Source organism: Neomonachus schauinslandi, chromosome 14 (assembly GCF_002201575.2).
Source record: "Neomonachus schauinslandi chromosome 14, ASM220157v2, whole genome shotgun sequence".
NCBI lineage: Eukaryota > Metazoa > Chordata > Mammalia > Carnivora > Phocidae > Neomonachus > Neomonachus schauinslandi.
Genome location: NC_058416.1, coordinates 90,929,095 through 90,950,848, shown reverse-complemented (window position 1 = coordinate 90,950,848; position 21,754 = coordinate 90,929,095). Strand labels below are relative to the sequence as shown.

At 55.8% G+C, this 21,754-nt stretch overlaps 1 protein-coding gene across 1 annotated transcript in view; it reads right to left on the bottom strand.

The window, feature by feature from the left end:
* Window positions 1-21,754, bottom strand: part of ADGRD1 (adhesion G protein-coupled receptor D1) — a 124,073-nt gene that overhangs the window by 64,630 nt on the left and 37,689 nt on the right. The window contains exons 10-14 of the mRNA XM_021698578.1: window positions 20,710-20,769; window positions 18,377-18,494; window positions 17,027-17,137; window positions 15,224-15,299; window positions 11,080-11,221 (exon numbers count right to left, since the gene is read on the bottom strand). Coding sequence (XP_021554253.1) covers window positions 11,080-11,221; window positions 15,224-15,299; window positions 17,027-17,137; window positions 18,377-18,494; window positions 20,710-20,769 — 507 coding nt within the window. The remainder of the gene's footprint in view (window positions 1-11,079; window positions 11,222-15,223; window positions 15,300-17,026; window positions 17,138-18,376; window positions 18,495-20,709; window positions 20,770-21,754) is intronic.

Here is a 21,754-nt window from a genome sequence, read left to right as displayed (position 1 = left end):
AGTTAAAGAGCTGGAGGTGGGGAGGTTATCCTGGATGATCCATCAGGGTCCTTTCGAGAGGGAGGCAGGAGGATCACTCAGAGATACAGGCGTGACTATGGAAGTGGGGTCAGGAGGAGAGGTTTGAAGATGCCGTGCCGCCGGCTCTGGACACAGAAAGGGGACAAGTGAAGGAACGCAGTGCAAGAGGCAAGGAGACAGATTTTCCTCTGGGGCCTCCGGGAGGAGCACAGACCCATGAGGCTGACCTTGGAGGCCCGACCCTCTGCCTGCAGGACAGTAAGACCATGTTGTTTGAAGCCACTCACCTCGTTGTGGCAACAACAGGAAACCAGCACACCCTTCTTGTGGAGAAACAGTGGACACACCAACAACAGAAGCAGTCAGACTTGCACATGGCCAAAATAGAATAAGAAACGAGGGCGGTAGATGATGCCACAGGCAGGGAGGACTTGGAAGTCAGTAAGGAAATGATATAAAAAATAAAACTGCAAATTAAAATGACACCAGGGTTATGTGACTTTGTGCCTGCCGGCGTTTGCAGTCATGGGGGGAGACAGGAGCCAGCAAGCCCCTCTGGGGACAGCATGGGTCACTACAGCCTCCTGAAGGGCAGTTTGCAATGGGCATCAAATGTCAAAATGGGTATCTTGCCCAAAATGGCTCAGGCGTCTTGGAAGAACAGAGCCAGGGCCCCAAGCAGGTGGCAGGGCCTGGTGGAAGCTGTGGCAGTTAAGATGGCGAGTCCTGGCGGCAGAATAAACAAACAGGATGCAGGAACAAAGTCCAGAGACAGAGCCACACAGACACAGTCACTTGACTTATGGCAAGGTGACCCTGTTATGGAGGGGATGCTGACCCTCCTGCAGAAGGGAGACCCCGACCCTGCTTCACAGCACACATAGGGACAGTCAGAGAAGGGCTAGAAAACAACAAAGTTCTAGGTAGCTGCGAGAGTGCCTTTGCGACCGTGGGTGGGATGAGGTTCGCAGAGAGGGCATGAGGAGAACAAAGAGACACTCGGTGCATCACACTGCATGCAGGTCAGAGCTGCAGCTCATCAGGAGACGCCCCAAGAGGAAAAAGGCCAGATCCAGGTGAAAAAGATACTTGCTACTCACATATCCAACAACTGACTGCCACCCAACATTTGCGAAGAACTCCTAAAAAAATCAGTAAGAGAAAAAAAAGCAGACCACCCAACAGGAAAATGGGCAAAAGACTTGAACAGGAGAGACAAAAAGGACATCAGGATGTTCAAAAAATATACTAAAAGGTAGCCAACTTCAGCAGTCACCAGGGCAAAGCAAATAAAAACCAAAGTGAGACACTGAGAGCTACCAAATGGCTAAGCCAGAATGACAGACAACACCAGATGCCAACAGCCAGGACTCTCATCTGCCGATGGTGGGGGGTAAAGCAGCATCCACTCTGGGAACCGGCTTGGCATTACCTACTCAGGTTGAATACACGCGTGCTCTAGGACCTGGCAGCTCCATTCCCAGGTTTGCACCAAACAAAAATGCGTGTGCACAGTTGCCAAAAGGCACGCGGTGCTGGAGGAGCGCTTTGTCCCGCCCACGTCTGACGGATGGGGTGTTCACCGTGTGAAGCGTTGCTGTGCCGCACACTCACGCATGCACATTTTTGTAAGCTTGCTGTACTTCCCCAACTCATCTACTTTCAAAACCGTGGGGAGTGAGAAGCCGGGTCTGGAGAGTGTGACCTCCGGCTCCAACACAGTTCCAGAACTCCACTCTCTCTGAAGTGAGGAAACACACATCTGCCTGAAACGTTTATCCATGATAGATTGCGAAGTGGAAGAACAAAGTGCAGACTTTGATGGAGCAACTCTAGGGTGTTCTCCTAAAATGATAATTGGACAGGAACACGAGGGCTCATTATGGTGTTGTTTATGATAATGAAAACATGAAACAAGGCGTAGCCACAGAATGGCGATAAAGAGACTGTAGTGCAGCCGTGAAAATGACTTACAGTGTTCAGTTGTTGGCACAGAAACATACACATGTTAAGTGAAAAACTGGAGGCACAACACGGCATGGAGCGCACACCCCACTGACAAGGAATTGTGTGTATAGCACACACGTGTGTTTGCTGAAGGAAGGAATCAAAATGTTAACGCTGGCTATCGCTGGCTGCTGGGCCACACACACGTGTGTCTGCTCCTGCGTGTGTGTGCACGTGTGTGCATGTACCTGTGTGCGCATGCTGTGTTTTTCAAATAAATATATGTGGGCACCTGGGTTTCCATCACAGTCTGCAGGGTAGGACTATTGTAGGTCCTTAATGCACCACAGAGTGACCATATAAGACGAGGCATTTTTCTCGCTCACAACAAATCCTAGAGAAGTGACAGCTGCGTGCCCCAGCCCGCCAGGAGGGTCCGTGCCCCACGGGGAAATCGACCCACTCGCTTGCACTTGTCTTACATCTGGTTTGGATGTTACAACTGAAGCAGCAGAGAAAAGTGACTCCTTCACAGTCCAAACCCAGAAAGGGCCAGACCATGGACAAGAGCGCGGAGCTAGGTGACTATGGTGGGCGGCGGCGCAGCACGGAGGCGTCGGACCGGGCTCCTGCGGCGGCGGGCACCAGGAGCCCCGGGCGCTTCCTGCACCGTCTGCAGACATGCGCTGCCCCAGCTGGGAAGGGCGCGCTGCGGCAGGGGCGGGACGCTGTTGCACACCCGGGACGCACAGAACAGCTTAGAACCACAGCACTGCAGCAGGAGCCCTGGCGAGACGGATTTCGTCAACGTGACGGGGAGCAAAAGAGGACGGAGCTGTTTGAGTCGGGAGATCAGTGCCCGAAGACAAGCAAATTCCAGAGGCCGAAGCTCAGACTCCGCCACGCGCCTGAGCATATCTGAGCCTCCTACTCTGGAGACATGAGAGCCCGAGGGCTCAGTGTCACTCAGGGGCCACTGTGGACACTACTCCCAGTCCTGATCAGCCCTGGTGGACGAGACACAGGTGTGCCGACTCTCGGTGGCCAGCGTGCCCCCCAGACAGTAAAGTAGCACTCTGCGGGGAGAGATTCCTGCCAGGCTCAGAAGAGAATGCCTGACAAAACCAGTCAGCCCCCTGGAGGGCCCTGGAAGGCCATGGCGGGGCCCTGAGATAAGACAGCAACCCCCCCAGGCATGCCCCCTCCACCCGTGTCCTCACTGTGCACGCTCCAGAGCCCAGGATCGGAACACAGCCTGGGCTCACAGGCGTCCTTTGTAGCAGGACCATCTGAGTAACCAACAGCACCCCGAATCGCGCTGGGGAACGGACTGAGCACCGTGGGTGGGGGAGGGGGAGTTTAACGAGTGTCCTCTAAGGGACTTCCAAAGACAGGCCTGGGCTGGGCCTGCCACCACCATTCCTTGGAGAGCCCTCCCAGTCCACACTGCACTTTGCGCCTCAACCCTGGGCCTTGGCCCCCACGTCGGAATAAACATGCTGCATCCTCCACACCACGCCTCTCCCACAGTTGGGGAGACAGTTGTGCGCACCCCGTGCTTCTTCTGAGCTCATCCCACACAGCCTGCGGGTGAAGGCCTCCTAGAGAAATGCTTCCCATCAGACGAATCATTTTAATTCAAAAAAGCCTGCCTCCAAAAACATCCTCAGAAATGCAAAGGCAACCTTCAAAAGAAAAAGCCCCAAAACCCTAGAGAATGCTTGGCGAGGACAAGCCTCAATTAGCATCCTCTTTGGGTATGATAAAAATTCCTCTCTGCCTCTCAAGACAGAATTCTTTTCTCTCTTTTAACCTTTCTCTTTTAAAAATAACTACAGTAACCAACCATTAAAACAGAGACTGCATTTTAATCCACCCTTTTTCTCTGGTTTTGAAACCGGCACCTTCCAACTTCACAGCAGACAAAAACGCAGACTCCTACCAAACACCCAGCCCTGCTGCTCCCCGGGGCACCAGACCCAGACCAGCAGCCCCAGGGCACTGGACGCTGCGGGGACTCAGGAAGTGTCTGAGGGAGACTGCCCCCCACGCCATGCTCACACTGTCTTCTGGGCCAGTCCCAATGCTACTGTGGCTTGAAAATGTCAAGGGCCAACGAAAGCTGTCACGGGGCCCCTGCCCCGAGTCTTCTACAACAAAGAGATGCCTCTCCCAAATACTCTCTCCTTAGCGTCTTGCATCTAGAAGCCTGAATGGTGCCCCCGGGGTTTTCAGCATCCCTTGAAGTCACAGCCCCCTGACGTCCTGGTGGACCCAGGTGACACCGAGCCCCGGGCCCACACAGCCCAGCAGAGCCTTCTGCACCCACTGCTGCCCAGCTTCTCCGCCAAGGGGCAGGAATGCGCTCTCCCTCGGGGGCGGCTAATTCTTGGCTTCCCCACTCCCCAAACCGTGGTGAGATATTGAATCTGTAAGACCCATTCCTCATTACCTACGGTTGACAACTCATAATGTCGTATCTTCAAAGGTGAATTAAACACACACACGGATCTCAGGAGAGGAGGAGGGGACAGAATTAGGCGAGAAGCGTTCGTTCTCGGAGTTAGCTAATTTGTAGAGACAGAGCATCTTCGTCTTCTCTCGGCAGTCTGTCACTCCGCGGCCCCTGAACGCTGCCAGGGGCCCACGAGGGAGGGAAGAAGAGGCAGGCCTGAGAGGGCCCGCTGGTGAGGGGCCTGTGCTGCTCCCCAAAGGACAGGGCAGGTGCACAGGGTCACTGACTGTGACAAATCAACAGAGCGTGTCTAACTGTAAGATACCAGAAATGGCACAGACACTGTATGCAGCAGAGAGCCAAGCAAAGCCCACGCTGGCTGAATAAAGCCACACGGCGGAGTACTATGCAGCTGTAAGAAACAGTGGAAGAGTCTATGAACTGGCTGATTTCAGGATTTCCTGTAAGCGGGAATTGCGACATGCCAAAGAACTTCTAACTCCCCTTCCCGGGAGCCGGGGAAACAGGGAGATAACATACGGGTCTACTCACTTGGCACAAAAGAAAGACAGAAGGATGAGCCAGGAGCTAAGGGGGTTGCTTACCACCAGGGTGTGGGTGGGGATGCGGCGAAAGCCCAGGGGGTGCAGATGGAGCAGGGCGGGCACGGCCTTGAGCTCCTGCCTGTGTTCACCTCACCTTCGGACTGTACCTAGTTACCTCCACAAACCCCCAAACAAGTCAGTCATGAGATGGACCAGAATGGGGCCACACCCATAACGTCACACAAACAGGAGCTGGCAAATCTCACTCTATCATAAAGGAACCATAAGGCTACTCCGAAGGGAGAAAACCAGCCCAGCTACCTCTGTAAAACAATTTACACAAACACAGAAACACACTGAAAATAACGAGAGCCAGGCCTCTAACTCTCCAGTTGACCCTGGGTCTCAGGGTGGAAATAGCTGTCAGAAGAAACTCACATCTCAACCCACGTGCAGACGGATAGATGTGGAAAGCACAGGGGTTGAGTCTGCTTTACGCGTGCGTTCACGCACTTCCCGGCCCCGGCCGCTGAGAGGATGGAGAAGCAGGGACACCCCAGCAGACCTGAGCACACCCAGCACCTGGACCCTGGTTTGTAAGCCCCTCTCACCGATAAAATGACCCAGGGCTCCCTGGAGAAACGGTTGCTTACATGAGTCTAGAATACCTCTCACGCCAGAAAGCAAGGAAGGACTCGAACACAAGGGTGGCATCTCAAAGGACCCAGGAGCCAACTGGAAAAAGCTCCGAATGGTCAACACTGGGATAATCTGACCAACAAAATACAGAACGGTACTACTGGATTAAAACCTATGGAATAAAGTAAGTATCCGTGAGTCATGTCGATATAAATAAGTAATTGCACACAGAAATAGCAGGCTGTCCCTGTAACAGAACTCACTTAACAAATGGAAAATCACCTCCAGGCAAACGGTACGATGCTAACACACAGACAGTAACCAACGGAAGAGAAAATTCACGGGAAAACATGATGAGACCAAGGAGCCGTGGGGTTCTGTGCTCTCCTCCACAGGAGACTCCCCTCCACAGGGGACAACCCTGGCAGCCGCCGCCTCGGCCAAGCAGTGACAGCAACCACCACCAGGAAGAACGGATGGCGTCCCATACTGCCTGTGTCATGGGCTGAACTGCCCCCCAAACCCACGCGGGGGAAGCCCCGACCCCCGTACCACGGATATGACTGCGTGTGGAGGGTGACAGGTGACACGGGGCCCCCTGGGCAGGCCTGTCCCACAGGACTGAGTCCCCGCGGAGAGCAGAGTGGGACACAGACGCGCACGGGGCAGGACCCCTGAGGATGCGGCGGGAAGATGGTGCCTGCAGCCCTCGGGGGGCCTGGGGCGGGGCCAGCCTGCCACCGGGGACCTGGACCAGGACCGGGACCCCACGCCTCCGGAACCGGGAGAGCATACGCCTCCACTGTCTCAGCCACTCCAGCTGTGGTGCTTTTCTATGGACACCGCAGGAAACTGATACAGGCTGATGAGACACAGTAAGAACGGCCCGATTTCACTTCTATGGTCTCTTTGTCAAAGATGCATGACCTCAACCTAATCCCGAGAAGATGTCAGACCGTCCCAAACTGAGGGGTGTTCTGCAAAGTGACCAGGTCATGAAGACAGAGAAGCTGAAGATCCACCACAGGCTGGAGGAGCTCTCGAGAGCCAGATCCTCAACAGAAAAGAGCCTTAAGTGGGTAAACTGAGAACATCTGAAGCCTGTCTACATTGCGGGAACATCACCATCCATTTCCAGGCTTCAGTAATTACTTTAAAACAATAGTGTTAGCGGAAGGTGGGTGAATGGTACCCAGAAACTCTACAGTCCTGCAATTTTTCTGTAAGTTAAAACCATTTCAAATAAAAACCTAAGAAAAAATAGACCTTATAAAGTGGCAACCCACTGGCTGAACCCACAGGTATATTTCAGTTGACAAGGTTAAAGGTGAATGTGAATTAGCTGCCAACAATGCAAATGCAGAGATATAATTTAAAAGCCAGACTTATGGCTTTTCTTCACAAAATCACAGGTTGTAGCAATACCCCCAAGGAAGCCGAATCCCACACCGTAACCACGGGACCGAGGCCCAGGCCCCAGGACCACATTCTCATGCTCACGGCTGCGGGCCCTAGAGGTCCCAGCTCCCAAAGGCACCCAGGCCCTGCGCTCAGGGAAACAGCCTCTGTCCACAAGCCCAGGGCGTCTCTGACACTCAGAGGAGAGTCCGGCTGCTGCTGATAAAGCAAACCTTCCACGTTTCCCACGCCCCCAGGGAGGCTACGCCGCGGCTGCGGTCAGAGGGGCTCCCCGACCCTTCAGAGCAGGGCTCCATTTCGCCCCGAGCTCACGCTGTCCGTCTGCGTCGTGAGCAAACAGCCTGCGAGAAACATGTCAAACTGGAGATAAGAGTCAAAACCTCCCCGAGCGCCCATCCGTCCGAAGCCTGCAAACTTGCAGGCACTAAAAGCACAAGGTCGAGCGTGTCATTTTCTGGAACGTCCTCGGTCACTGTGATTTGTCACTCCCGACGCCACGGAAGCACACACGGCCCCGTGTTACACATTCCTTCCACGCTCTCTCTCATCTGTGAAGGTCGCTATCCCGGGCAGCGGTCCTCACCTGGGCTCGAATCAACGCTCGTCCTTGTTTTTAAGACACCCTGGAAGGTTTGCTCACTCGACCCTAAAATCTGTCACGCTTCCGTCTGTGCGCTCCCCAGCGTGCACAGACACACCTACCCATCTGGAGGGGGCAGTGGTCAAGCGCGCGCAGGCGTTAGCGCTGTGTGTGGTGCTCCCGCCCGCTCACCCAGCCCCCGCGGCCTGACACTGCACCACGTGCATGCCCTTGGGGGAATGACACCTGCTTCCCGACCACCTCCTGCCACAGCCTCTCACTCCTCCTCCTAGGAACACAGACACAGAGCACGGGGCCACACCTGCTCACCCCATGGGGCAAAGTGACAAAACCAGTGCAGGGCCTCTGGGCTGAGCACACCCCACCCCGGGAGCTACGAGCTGTCCTTCCAGAAAACTCTCTTTGCTAACGTTGGCCAAGGCTGGCTTCTGTGTCTGCACGGAAGTCCAGGGGCAGAACAAGAAGAGCTCACTGGCCCTGTGGGGGCGTGTTATCAGCCCCGTGTTTGTAACCACACCTCAAAAACTGGAGGCACAGAGAGGCTGGCCGCTTGGTCGACGTCACAGAGCCGATATCTGTGGAACAAACCAACGACTGGACGTGTGAGTGAACGAGCTTATCAGAGGACTAATACACCCTTGTGTTTACCTGTAGTGCTTTTGTGCTCTAGACCTTTCACGGACACTGACATTACTCCCTGCTCTTATCCCGAACCAGCTCTGGAGGGGCCTTCCGGGCACCGCACACCAGGACGGCAGGCCCTGAACCCGAGCCTCCAAGCCCTCCCGTCCTGCCCGGCCTCAACCTCAAACACACGAAGGTTCCAGAGTCTTTCAAGACAAGCCTTCTCTGCATTTATATGCACTTGATTGCCGACTCGAGCTCTCTCCGTGCCACAGGGTAATACCCTCAACACAGAAGCACTAAAAACGTCTCTACCTCGCACCGGACCAAACCTCCACGGCCTCTGAGCTCATCCCTCCGCCCCAGGGGCAAGCATTCTCTCCATGAAAAGAACCACGCGACCTCACGCAGACGACAGCACAGCTCGAGGACACGGCTCCTCACTCAGGGCCACTGACTTTCAGTGGCTTTCACCCGCCCAGCATGTGCCTAGCCGCTGCCCTGCACCATGCCAGGCACCGCGAGGAAGGGCTCAGGGGTTCCAAATGGGCCCAGGGCAGCTACTCAAGAACCCTCTGGGCCGGCTACATGGTGGGGCTGCACAGTCCTCCGGCGTGGCCTCCGGCGTGGCGCTGGGAGGGCGCAGAGGGGCTCTCGCAGGGGTCGGGGATGGGAGGAGGGCGCGCCCTGACATGGAGAGGCAGCGCTCTGACTTCGCTGGAGGGAGAGGTTCACGTGGAAACTCGGACAGGAAAGCTCGGCCAGAGATCTGCACCTGAGGCCCAGAGTTTAGATTCTTCTTCGGGGAAGCTTGGAAGATTCTACATAGACGAATGGGGTCATCTGGTCTGAGCTTCTGGAAGGTCAGTCTGGGCACATGGAGGGGATGAAGCAGGGGGAGTGGCCAGGAAGCTCCTGGCCCAGCAGAACTAAGAATGAGGGCTCTGAGCCAGGGAGGGGCCCTCTGACAATAAGGTCACAGTGGGTCCTGCGTGGCGCCCACAGACAAGAACCCAGGATGGCACCAAGGCTCAGACCCAGAGGGAAGGACAGCACCGGGGCAGAAACCGGGAGCACAGAGAATGGACAGGCCTGGGGGAAACACGCCCCATGGGGCACCCGGAGTTGGGAAACCTGTCTGAACAGGGGCTTCATGTCAAAGCCACGGGGCCACTGTGGGTTTGGGTCGTCACTGACATCAGTATTTGGTGGCACGGACATCTCAGCATTTCCGTGAATTCAGAGAAGTAAACGCTTATGCGGTCATGTTATAGGGACCCCTACTCGGAGTTATAGGAGGTGATGTCATGGGGACGGGCCACCAGGTACAGGGGTGGCCCCCCAAGAGGAACGTGTCCTGGGAGCCAGCGAGGCGGACGTGGGGGCTGAGGGGGCATGGGTGTCAGTGGGGCCCAATGTGTCTACACATCGAAGACAGAGGATGCTGGCTGGGCCAGAGATCTCTGGACACTCTGAGAACGTTTTTGCAGCTAGAAGCGTGGCTTTTGTACAAAAAGAGCGGGGCCCCAGTGTGGCCGTAGGACTGTGACCCGGCAGCTGGGCACACACCCAGAAGGACCGAAAGCAGGGCCTGGGAGAGAGAGCGCATACCCACGTTCACAGCCTTACGGACAGTAGGGGGAGCAACCCAATGTCCACAGATGGGCAGGTGGGCACAGAAAGGGCGTATCTTATGTGCATGAAAACGGGACGTTATCCAACCTTCCAAGGAGGAAGTCCTGACACCTGCTACCACCTGGATGGACCCTGAGGACACGGTGCCGAGGGAAATAAGCCAGAACCACGAGGACAAACACCGGAGGATCCCCCTTCCACGAGGTCCCCAGAGCAGTCAGACTCGAGGTGACAGAGAGCAGATGGTGGGCGCCGGGGGCTGTGGGCAGAGCATCCGTTTGGGAAGACGGCAGAGTCCAGGGTCGGACGGCGGTGTGAATGTGCTTCATGACACGGCACTGTGCACTTACACACGGTTAAGATGGCAAATCTTACCTTACGTATATTTTACCACAATTTAAAACAGTTTTCATGTTTTGTGATTTTTTTAAAAGAAGGAGAGGCCGGGTGGAAGGGCATTCTGAGGCCGGGACTGTACGTGCAGGTGGGTGGGAAAGGCCCGTGCAGACAGAGGGAATAAAAATACACTTCCATGTGGATGGACGAGAGGGGCCCAGAACACAGCAGCCGGCACACAGTAGGTCTTATTACGGCTGGTGGAATGGGACGGGACGGGGTGGAATGGAACGAAGTCTTCAGCATGACTCCAAACAACCAAAAACACCGTGAGTTCTTAAACAAAGGCCTTGAAAAGCACGACGTTCAGGTGCTGAATCAACAGCATATCTGGGGACGTATCCTGGCACAAGAAAGCTGTGTGTTGTTGAGAGGACAGAGCATATCCATGTCCCTGGACACTTGTCATTCTTACCCATGGACAACGATGAAGCGAACGTGGACAGAGGTCCAGTTACAACCCAGCAGGACCAAGAACTCACCGCTCCAAACAGCGGAGAAATGGCCCACCCTCAGCCCCAGAGCGTGTTTCCCGCGGAGACCCGAGCGCGGCATGTTGCTAACGGCTGCAGTCAGGATGAGTGAGAGCGGCCCGCCGCACCCCCTCCGCAGAAACGTCCACGCACACACATCTGTGAAAGCCTTTTTCCCCAATGTCAGCACCGCGCGACCAACCCTGTCCCACCGCCGTGTGAAGACCGTGTCCACCCGAGATTCCTTCTCCAGCCCCACAGACTCCCCAGTGTCCGCGACGCCAGGCGAAGAACGGAAGTGAGGGCGAGTCCGCGTTCACTCACCAGTCTGTGCCTGAGCTGCACCGTGACAAGCGGAGATCCTGACAGGTTCTGGGAGAGCACGGGCGGCGGGGACACCTCCAGAGAAATCAGGTAGCTGGCCGCGGACAGCACGTGCCTTTTGTAATTTGCTGCCTCAGCAATCCTTGGAAATAAATGAAAAAATCAGTACGGGAGGGGAAGAGGGGAAGGGCACGCAGCCAGAACCTGGGTTTAGAACTTAATGTTAAGGCTGAAATTTTTGAGCCTGGAATCTTCCTTGGATGGAAGTTTGACTGGTCTCGTTCGGTACCCGCAGAGGAGACCTACCGCCGCTGCCATTCCGAAGCCTGCATTCCATCATTCAGTACCTGTCCCTGCCAGGCTGGATGCCGGCACTGTGGGCGGCATGGGGGCCTGAGCTCACAGAGCTGATAACAGTGGAAGAAGACATGGCCCGGGGAGTGTGGAGAACAGAAGGGTCGAAGCACTGGGTGCGAGTCTTAGCAATCTGCTCACTCCACTGTGTGATCTTGGGTCAAGCTACCTTCAAGGTATCTGCTTATCAGACGGTGTGATAGATGGTAGTGCGGTGAGCACCCGTGGTTCCCCTGCCTGGTGTGCGCTCACTCCCACGAGAAAGGCCCTCGGCTTCCCCCAGGTGACGACCCCCTTCCCCACCTCCAGACCACGTGCTCTGCTGTTGACTCCATTCAGCAGCGGCAGCCACAGTTTGCCAAGCGGCCCTCACTGTAGATCTGCTGTGTGCTCACGAGGAGCTCCAGGCCAGGCATGTGGGGCAGGCCTACTCCACAGGCCACCGTGTCACATCGGGGGACACAGGATAGCACGCCCCACTGCTGATGATGTCGAGCGTGACCGGCTGGCTGAAGTGGCGCTGGCCCGCTCTCTGCACTCTCAGGTGCCCTGCTCACTTTGTAAAGTAAGTGACTCTGTCCCCCGAATACCCCTCACCTAGTGGTGTCTACACTCACTGATGACCTTTGCCCTGATCAGTAACTACACTTAGGGCTCCAAGATGGTGTCTTCCCGATTCTGTCGTTCCTTCTGCATTGTTTGGTTGGCATTACTCTACAAAGAACAAGTGCGGACACGTAAGCCAAGCCAAACCCTCCGGGAACTTATCTGTCGGAAGCACGTGTGAGTCTGTCAACAAGACACGGAAACCCAGGAACCGAGTAACCGCCCTGCTTCTGTCAGCTGGCAGTGATCCCCTCTCTGGGCCCGGGTCTCCACCTCAGAGGGGCAGTGGGAGCAGGTGATTCCAGACTCCCTGCACAGCCGTCCGACGGGCCAATCCGTTCGGCCCCACTCGAAGGGAAAGGCAGTCCCAGGAGCTTGCCTGGCACAGCACAGCCATTGGTAAGAGCTGAGCAGCCCCCGACTGATGGGGCAGGTGAGACCCTCCGTGTGCAGGGGGTGTAGCAGGGACCGGCCAAGTGCCCCCCAGGACCCGTGGACACTCAGACGCTGCCCCCAGGAGTGGTTGCTTGGGTCCTTGGAACGGCCCACCCAGGGCTTGGCTGTGAAGGTGGAGACCCCGTCCCAGCCTACCCCCCATCTTCATGCACTAAACTCGTGCTGACTCCACCTCACCCCAAAAGGGGATGGAGAGGACATTACAATTCCACAGCACCTTTCATTCTTACAAAACCGTACACATATGAAGGTCACAGCGCATGATACTAAAAGGGAAGGGACTCGCTGTGTAGGCGAGCAGACCAGCATGCTATCTGCTGATTCTACTCCTCTCCTCCTAACTGCGTGTGGAATTTGAGAATTGTCTTCCGGTCCACATGGCGAGAACGTCCATCTTATGAGGTGATGAAAGCAAGTGCTTACGTGTCACCTTAAAAGCACCAAGCCTCGTTTAAACAGTCAACTCACTCCGCGCTCACGGCAGCCTCCCACGTCGGTCCGTCGTCATCACTATTCTAGACGGGAGCACACAGCCAGACGGCCAAGCGTCGCCCAGGTTCACACCGCCGCCAAGGGCCCCGCTGGGCGGAGAGCCCCGGGCGCCCCGCACCCAACCCCGCGCTGCGGGCTACCACGCTGCTGGCCGACTCCGGTCCCACCTGACCCCACGGGAGGGCAGACAGCAAGTACAGGGGCCGTGCTTGCTGAACCACTTGGACGGTTTTTTTTCAAGGCTAATTCTGACAATAAGACACTTCTGCATTAAGCGCTGCCCTTAGAACTTCCCTGAAGCTGAAGATTCCACACATGAAAAATACGTTCTCATCACGGCAATAGAGTCCTGTTTTGACTTCGGGAAACCAACTGAGCACGCATTTGCTGCTGACGGTGCAAGCGGCCCACAGGCCTTAATGCCAACAGGCGGGGCCGTGAGGGGCGCCCTCTGCCTGGGCGAGTCCAGGGCGCACGGCTTGCGGGGACAGGCGGAGCTGACCACAGCGATCTGGATCGTGCAGCACGGTCCGAGGCTCCCGAGAGCCCTCTGTGCGGGCGCCTGGGGCAGTGAGGACTGTCCCCGCTGCCAGGCTTCGAGCGCATCCCTGGACTCCCCAGCGCGGGACACCCAGCGCCCCCATCCACTGGCTCAAGAGCGCGGCCAGCAGGGGCGCGCAAACGCGGGCCTGGGGGGCCGCCGGGGCCTGGAGAGCTCGTCGGCAGGCCGCCCGTTCCTTCGCGGCTCGTCTGGGGCTGCGTTCGCGCGGCCCGGCCCACTGAGCGGCCGGGACGGAGACGCTACGGCTTGCGGACGCAGAGACAGTTACTCTGTCCCTTCGTGGAGACGTGCGTCGGCCGCCGGCCAGCCACGGTTCTGCTCGGCCCCCGGGAACTGCCCGGGGAAGGGCGACCCGCCTTCTCTCCGCCCCCGGCCGAGGCGGGAGGACGCCGCTCGCCCCACGCGCTCTCGCCCTTGGCCCGCGGACCGGCTCGCCGCGCCTCGGACACGCGCCTCACGGCTCCCACCGACACGCCAGCTTCAGCCTGACCGTCCCGCGTGGGAGCCGCGGCTACCGTTCTTCATCCGTAATCTGGGTCTGGAGGAAGAGCCCCCAGGTCGCCGAGAAGGCATCTTTCTGAGGCAAGGTGACGGCATTTCCCTTCGACAACCCCCTGAAGGAGTCTGGAAATCGCACAGCAGCAGTGACCGGTCCCCGCCCTTAGTTACGAGGAATGTCGCCAAAGCGCAGGCTTTCCCGGGGCGATCGGGCCCAGGCCCACACGGGAGCGGGCCGTGGTGCCCCCGAGGCAGCCGCGCCAGCCTCCCTCCCCTCCCCTCCCCTCCAGGAACCCGCCTCTCCCCGCGCTCTGGGCGGGCTGACCCACCGCCAGGCCGCAGGGGCCACGTGGGCACACCCCGGCCACCGTGATGGGGGAGGCCAGGATGGGCACATGACCCAAGCACGCCAATCACAGCTTTCCCCGAGTTTCCACAGAGCCCATGTGAGCAGACCTGGCCAATGACAGAGCAGGATGCTCCGGCCACCACGATTGGAAGGAGCCAGATGGGTACGTGACCGAACGGGCCAATCACAGCCCTGCCTGAGTTTCCACGCACACGTTCGGGAAAGAGGCTGCTGTCCTTACGAGACCTCGGGACCCCCAGCCGGGGCGTCCTGAGCCGCCGGAGCCAGCCGTGCCTCTGTGGAGGGGCCCGCCTGGGAAGGAGCCAGCATAGAGGAGAGCCCAGGCGGGAGACAGAGCGACCAGGTCGGGAGGCCCCCCGGGGCCCTGGGTCCCGCCGTGCCTGAAGCCTTCCCCGTCCCACGAGCCCCCGGCCTCGCCGCCGTCCGCCGGCGGCCGCGCACCCAGGCAGCCCTGACTGATGCATCGTGTGCTGTTGTCCCCCGCCCTACAAGCGGCGGCGAGGCTCGGCGGTGCAGGCACTCGTCCACGCACCGGGAGCTCCAGGCGGCTGTGGTCCCCTGCCCCCTGCCCCGTCAGCCTGCGCGCCCAGGGCCCGCTGACCCCCAGCGCCGAGGTCCTGCGTCCGCTTCCGCGGGCTGTGCCCCAATAGAAAAGCCCCAGGCATGCACTGCGAGTGCTCTACGGCCCTGTAGACCTGTGAGGGCGGGCGGGGGGCGTCTCCGCGGTCAGCCGTCCGGCGGGCAGGTGCACACACGCCCGCTGCCCTCTCCCTGCCCTCTCCCTGCCGTGTCACCCAGACACTCACTTGGTCTTGGCTGGCTGGATGTGGTCCAGGTAATCGTGCATTCTGTGGTAGAGAAGGCCCACGATGGTGGTCCAGGCTGCGGAAAGGAAGAGGGTCACAGACACCTGTCAGCCTTCCAGCGGCAGAGCCCCAGCCACACCCGCTTGCCCAGCAGAGCGCAGTGCCTGCCCTCACGCTCAAAACCCGGGGGCAGCTCCTGGGGGTGGGGGCGGGACTCTCAGGGGCCTGAGTAGAAACTCTGTGACCCTTCAGCTGTGGCTTGAACGGTGGCAGTGACTGCGTGCCCCTCCTCTGAGCCGACGGGAGACACGCAGATGCCGCGGCTCCCGGGGAAAGCCTGACTCGCCAGGAACGCCAGAGTTTCTGAGGGCGGAGGGCCCCGCTCCAGCCGCCATCTCTGCATCCTCTGGGTGAGTATGTCCTGTTTGCTGTTGGCATACGGAGTATTTGCAGCCACGCGAAGACGTGAGCGAGGCAGCAGATGCAGGATTTACAAGTGGCGGCGATCACGCAGGTGTCCTTCATGCCTTGTGGCTACGTCCCACCTCTCTGCTGTATGACGACTTTGAAACAGGCATCATTTTTAGCTTAGCAGAGGACGCTTGGAGGAGGAAGTGGTTAGCTGTCTTCTGGGGTTCCTCAGGGATATTCGTTGAATATGTTAAAATTTCAGGAATACATTTAGCATCGTATCCCTCTCACGGTGTGCCAGGTAGAAGGGCTTTGCTCATTCTTCTCAAAACAATATTACGAGTCTAGTACTAATATTGTCCGCATTTTACAGATGAGGAGTTTGTAACGCAGGCAGGTTCAGTAACACAGCCAGTAAGTGGCTGAACCAGGGTTGGAGCCTGGGAAGTCCAGCCACCAGTCGGTCCTTGTGACCAATAAATCCTGCTGCCACAGGGCAGAGCATGAGGCCACAGCCCTGCCGAGTGTGAAAAGTGGAGGGTTTCTAGATCCTGCAGCCGGGTGGTATGAGATGAGCAAAGATCACGTGCGTAGTTGGCAGATCATAGCATCATCCCCAGACAGCCCCCGTTTCTGTAGTTCACCCCATGTGGGGGGGTGTTCTGTGACATCTCCAGGCACCTTTTACACAGGCAAACAAGAACATAGAGGGAGCAGAGATGGGCCCCTGAGAGCTGGCGAGTGACAACTCCTTGCTGGGGAGGGGACACCATGATCCTATACCACCCAGGCTGCTCTTGGTCCCCAGTCTCTGAGAATTACATGACCTCTGGCCGGATTATCAGGAGCTGCGAATCCAAGGCCACAGGCCCATCCCCGACTTCCTAAGGGACAAGCAGTGGAGGCACTCACTTTTCAAGGGACCAGAGGGACTGTCACTGTAGCAAAAATGGCCAGAGCTGCCTGAGCCCCCGGAGATGGAAGTAGACCCCTGGGCGGACAAACCCCTCACCTAGCCGGAGGCCACCCTGGATGGGGGAAGGGGGATGGCCTTGTCTCTTCATATTCTACTGACGTGTCACTGTGCCAATCTGGGAGGACACAGATGTCTTTCCCAGTGGCCCAGCATCACCTCGAGAGCCTGTCCAAAATGCAGATTCCCAGCCTCCTCCCCTGTTCCAGTTCACGAGGCTGGGGCGCACTTGGAATCAGCATTCTGAGTGAGCATCTCAGGCGCCCGCCAGGACGCGCTGAGAAGTGCTGGCCCAGAGCCGCTCCTGCGGGAACAGCGAGCAGGCCTGAGGGCGCTGCGTCCTCCAGGTAACGGCCGGCCGCTCCTCCACAAGGGCCGAGCCCCCAAGGTCCTGGGGCGGGCTCAGCAGCTGCACTTACCTTGGCTGCGGAACGCCTTGTGGGGAACCTCGATGTAGCTCTGCCCCCGGGCCGGGAAGCGGTAGTAGGAGGAATTCATGGTCTCGGGGAGGAGTTTGGCCACAGAAAACTCTGAGAACAAGCCAAAGACAGGAAGCTGCAGTCAGTAAGCTGCTCAGCAAAGGAAACTGGGCTGTCAAACCCCATCTGCTTCTGCTTTTGTTAACAGAACGAGCTCCCCTGGGCAGTGTAATTACCTCTAGAAAATGACGACCTACAAAAATAAGGGTCCAAGGACGTCATTTCCACTGTATGGCTGACACGGCCATCCAGCCACACACTGTGGGCCTCGTGGCCCAAGGTGACCCCTCCTTCCCTCAGGGCAGCCCGTCAGCTCTCAGGGCTGCTCCTCACCACACTCTGGGGACCCATGACACACAGGAGAAGGAAGGTGCCAGAGATGCTGGCCTTCCAGCCATCAGTCATTATCTCAGCCGACAAATTCCCCCTAAAACTAACCTCCGCGGGTCAGTTCAACCCCTGTCCCGGAGTTCAGCTCTTGCAGGAGCGTATCAGCAGTGCAATGGTTCCTAAAGACTTTTTAAATGGAGGGGCCATGAAGTCAGCGCGTGAGGGACTTTGCACCGATTATCTTAGAAAAGCAGATTCAGGCCAAGCCTCCAGCTGGCTCTCGGAAACCTGATTCTGCAGCTTTTATTCCACAGACACTCAAAGGAGCTGCTGATACCGACTCCTGTTCTGAACAGAGGGGACTGCTACACAAGATCAGTCCGGGCCCGAGTCGCCATCAAACGCTTCTGTAGCTTTGTGTCCACATCATGGCTGAGCACACGTGCCCCGCTCTCACTCTCCCTCCGAAGTGTAATTTTCGTTAAGGGCAATGTCGTTTAGAAGAGCAGAGAGGTGGGCGCCTGGGTGGCTCAGTTGGTTAAGCGACTGCCTTCGGCTCAGGTCATGATCCTGGAGTCCCGGGATCGAGTCCCGCATCGGGCTCCCTGCTCGGCAGGGGGTCTGCTTCTCCCTCTGACCCTCCTCCCTCTCATGCTCTCTCTCATTCTCTCTCTCGCAAATAAATAAATAAAATCTTTAAAAAAAAAAAGAAAAGAAAAGAAAAGCAGAGAGGTCTGTCTGAGCCGATGTGTGTTTCCTGCTACATGTGTGCACCTTTGCCCGCTGTGTGTGCAAATGCACACGCTGGTGTGTGCGCCCCTGTGCACGAGTGTGTATGCACTTGCTCGTGCAGGTGAGCGCGGGGCCGTCAGAGCAAACCCCACAGGCCGACTGCCCTCCTGAGTCTCCCGCCGCCCCGCCTGCACCCATGGCCGCATCCCACACCGAGCTGACCAGTACCTGCCATGGAGGAAGAGCCTACGATGGTGACCTGGGGCTCGCTGGGGTCCAGGTTGGAAGAGATGTGGTCCATGACAGTGTCGACGGTCTCGACCAAGCCCAGCACCACGGTATTGTCCTGAACACAACACAACGTGAAGGCACTGAGCCAACAGAACCTGCACAGCGAGTGTCCTGAGGCCCCCCCGCAGAACACTCCGCCAGGCTGCGCGCTGGCCCCGCGGCACCCCTCCACGGGAGGAGCACGCTGCATCTCTGGAGGCCATGGTGGGCCAGGCTTGTGCTCTCGATGAGCAGATGAGAAGGAACAGGGGAGAGCCCCCAGCACTAGCCCTCTTACAGGCGAGGAAGTGGTCGCTGCGGTCATCCACCCGGCTGAGCTCACAGCACGCAGACATCCCGGTCACCCGGGCCGTTGGCTGCAAGGCTTCTATTCTTAGACACAGGTGACAGAGACCTGGGCCCAGCTGCACTCTGAACTCACCTCCACAAATCTCTGACTGGCCCCCTGCCCTGCCCCTTCTGTCTCAGGAGGAGGGGGCTAAATGCCCCCAAGTCCCCTCCAGGACAAGGACACCAGAAGCTTCATCCTATTCTCCATGCAGGGGAGGGATGCTTTGGAGGTGTCAGCACCCCAAATCCTCTCTGGCCTCCCACCTGCCTGGTGCATCCCTTCCCTCCAAGGGCCCTCTTCACTCCTTCTGAGTCCCCAACACAGAGAGGATCCCAGTGGATGCTGCCCCCAAGAAGGCAGGGGTCCCTCTTGGTCACCCCGTATCTCTGCAGACAGCTCAGACGGGGCTGACTGGCCCTCATCATCAGACACACGGCTACTGGGGACAGGGCCTCTCAGCCCCTCAGGTGTGTGGTGGCTGTGCGTTCTGCCATCATGCCCCTTCCATCCTCCCCACCTTTCTGAAAAGCATCTGTTTGCTAAGCATCCTTAGCATTCTCTCATAGATTCACGGGCCATGAGAATCTAATGAGCTGGAAATAGAACACTGAGGCCAATTTTAGACATTTTCTTTGAGGCCTGTCTGTGGCCTGATTTTAATCAGCCGAGCATAGTTAAACACATGGAAATCTGTGTCTCTGGCGTGCAATTCTGTTGGGCAGTAGCTGATTCATACCTTCTCTTGAACGCACATTAGAGCCTGCCTAAATCTGAATAGCTTCATGATTATTCATATTTTGTGGCAGAGCATTCAGAAAAAGTTACTTTAAAATGAAGCTGATGAAATGGGTCTGCTCAGGCCCTCCACTGGCCATTTTCTGGGGGGTTCCCATGCTGCAGCCCTGTACACAGACTCCCCCTGGAAGTCAAGGACTCTGGAGGGTTGTGCCTTTTAAAAAAGAATCTGTTTCTACGTAAGACTGTATCAGTCTTAAATTCAGGTCCCCTTTTTTCCTCCCTTTGCCAGTGTTCATCTCATTCCATTTGAAACTGTTCAAATAAAAAGTTCAAATATAAACCCTACTGCAATCTCATTAGCAGCATTTCTGCCTCAAACTGCCAAATATTTTTTAAACATCATAGGGGTTCAGGAGAATGAGCACTTGAATATTACACCAGTGTGGTTGCGGCTCTGCTGAGGGAGGCAGTTAAGAGTCCTCCACCCTGCCGGGCAACCTTGGACGTCACGTGTTGAGACCGCATCATCAGAAAATGGACAGAGAGCCAGGACCCCAAAGTCACTGGACTGAGGAAAGGCTCCTCGGACCCACTTTGGACTTTGCATGAGTGAGGAGTAAGTTTCAACTGTGCTACACCACTGAAATGCAGGGGTCTATTTGTTACCGCAGCACAGCCTAGCCTAGGCTTTCCTGATATGCCCAGTGTCGCTGGAAATGGTCCTGCACGTAGCTAAAGACAACCAGATTAAATCAGACATCAGTGTATTTCTACAATATATGTGCATGCAAGTGAAACAAAAGCAAGACAGGAAGGGACATGTACAAGAGTGCTCACAGTCATGGTCTGCCTTAGGACTTCTGGTGACTGCTCTTTCATACGGTTTTTATTATCTGCAGTTTCTACCTTCTCCACAACACATTAACTTGTTTTATTTGTTAAATAGTAAAGTCAACGAAGTTACTTTTAAATATATATATATATTCCATTATCCTAATTATTCGGAGTTCAGGGGAAAAGAGAAGCTTTTTTGGTTTTTATGTTTATAACCATGAAATACATATTGTCACATGTTTCACTTTTTTCACTTAATCTAGTGATCTCTAAACATAAAACACTTATTTACACCACTTCCAGGAAGACACACCGGTCCCCAAAGTACATACATTTTGAAAATCAAAAATATTCTATTTTTTCTTACCTCTGACACATCAATCCAAGTGGGCAATTGAAGAACCTCTCCCATGGTTTTTAAGAAAACCTAAAGGCAGACAAAATGACACTGCTTAGCATGTATCCTTAATCCTCAAAATCTCAAGACCTTAGATTTCTCCATGTCTTATCAACCACTGGCTGGGTTTTTACATACAGTAATAAACAAAAATAGCTCACATTAGCGTATCATGTTATATTTGACAAAGCCCGTCAGAGGTATTATCTACTTTGCTCCCTGTGACAACCCATTCATCAGTGATAAGCATTCAGCTGTCAGAATGAACACAGCTTAGTCATGGAGAAGCCCTAAGCACAGTGCCTGGGAGATATAAGCAGCCCTCAGGAAATACCTGTTGAATGTATAAGTGAACGAATGAACAGGTGAATAAATCATGGCCTGCTGAATATGCTTTCCTTGGGTAGAGAAGCCAAGCTGACTTAAAACCACTTGTGTTCATTAGCAATTACCTCTCCATAAAGAAGTTACTTGGACACCCTTGGTCAGATCACCTTAAAATCACGTTTGGTTTGGCTCACCATTGTTCTAAAAAAATTAAATTAGCTTTTAACATGTTCAAATGGGGGAGATTTAAATGAAAATATGTGAATTTCCTGCTTCCTTTGAGAAGAGCAGAAGCTCATACCACACGTAGCCCACAGTCCCACATGGCCGCCGTTGGCCAACGTGGAACGGCAGCTGCCCCTTTAGTCAGATATGTGTTCCTCCATGTACTCCAGTCCTCACCACTCCCTATTTCCTGACACCCAGTCCAGTCCCTCATTTATATCACTCATGTCAGCTTTTAACTCTTTGTCTTCTACTGTAGACACCGAATTAAACTTAGAGCCTGATCTAAATCTCCCATATTTCCACCAAACTACCATCTCCAGAAAAATTACATTCTTCCTCACACTTTAAAGATTTAAAGAATACATCATCAAAACTCCTCACTCTTTCATTACCTTTATTTGATAAATACTTATTAAGACCCTGAAGGGCAAGACCTTACGAACTAAGGATGAACAAAATA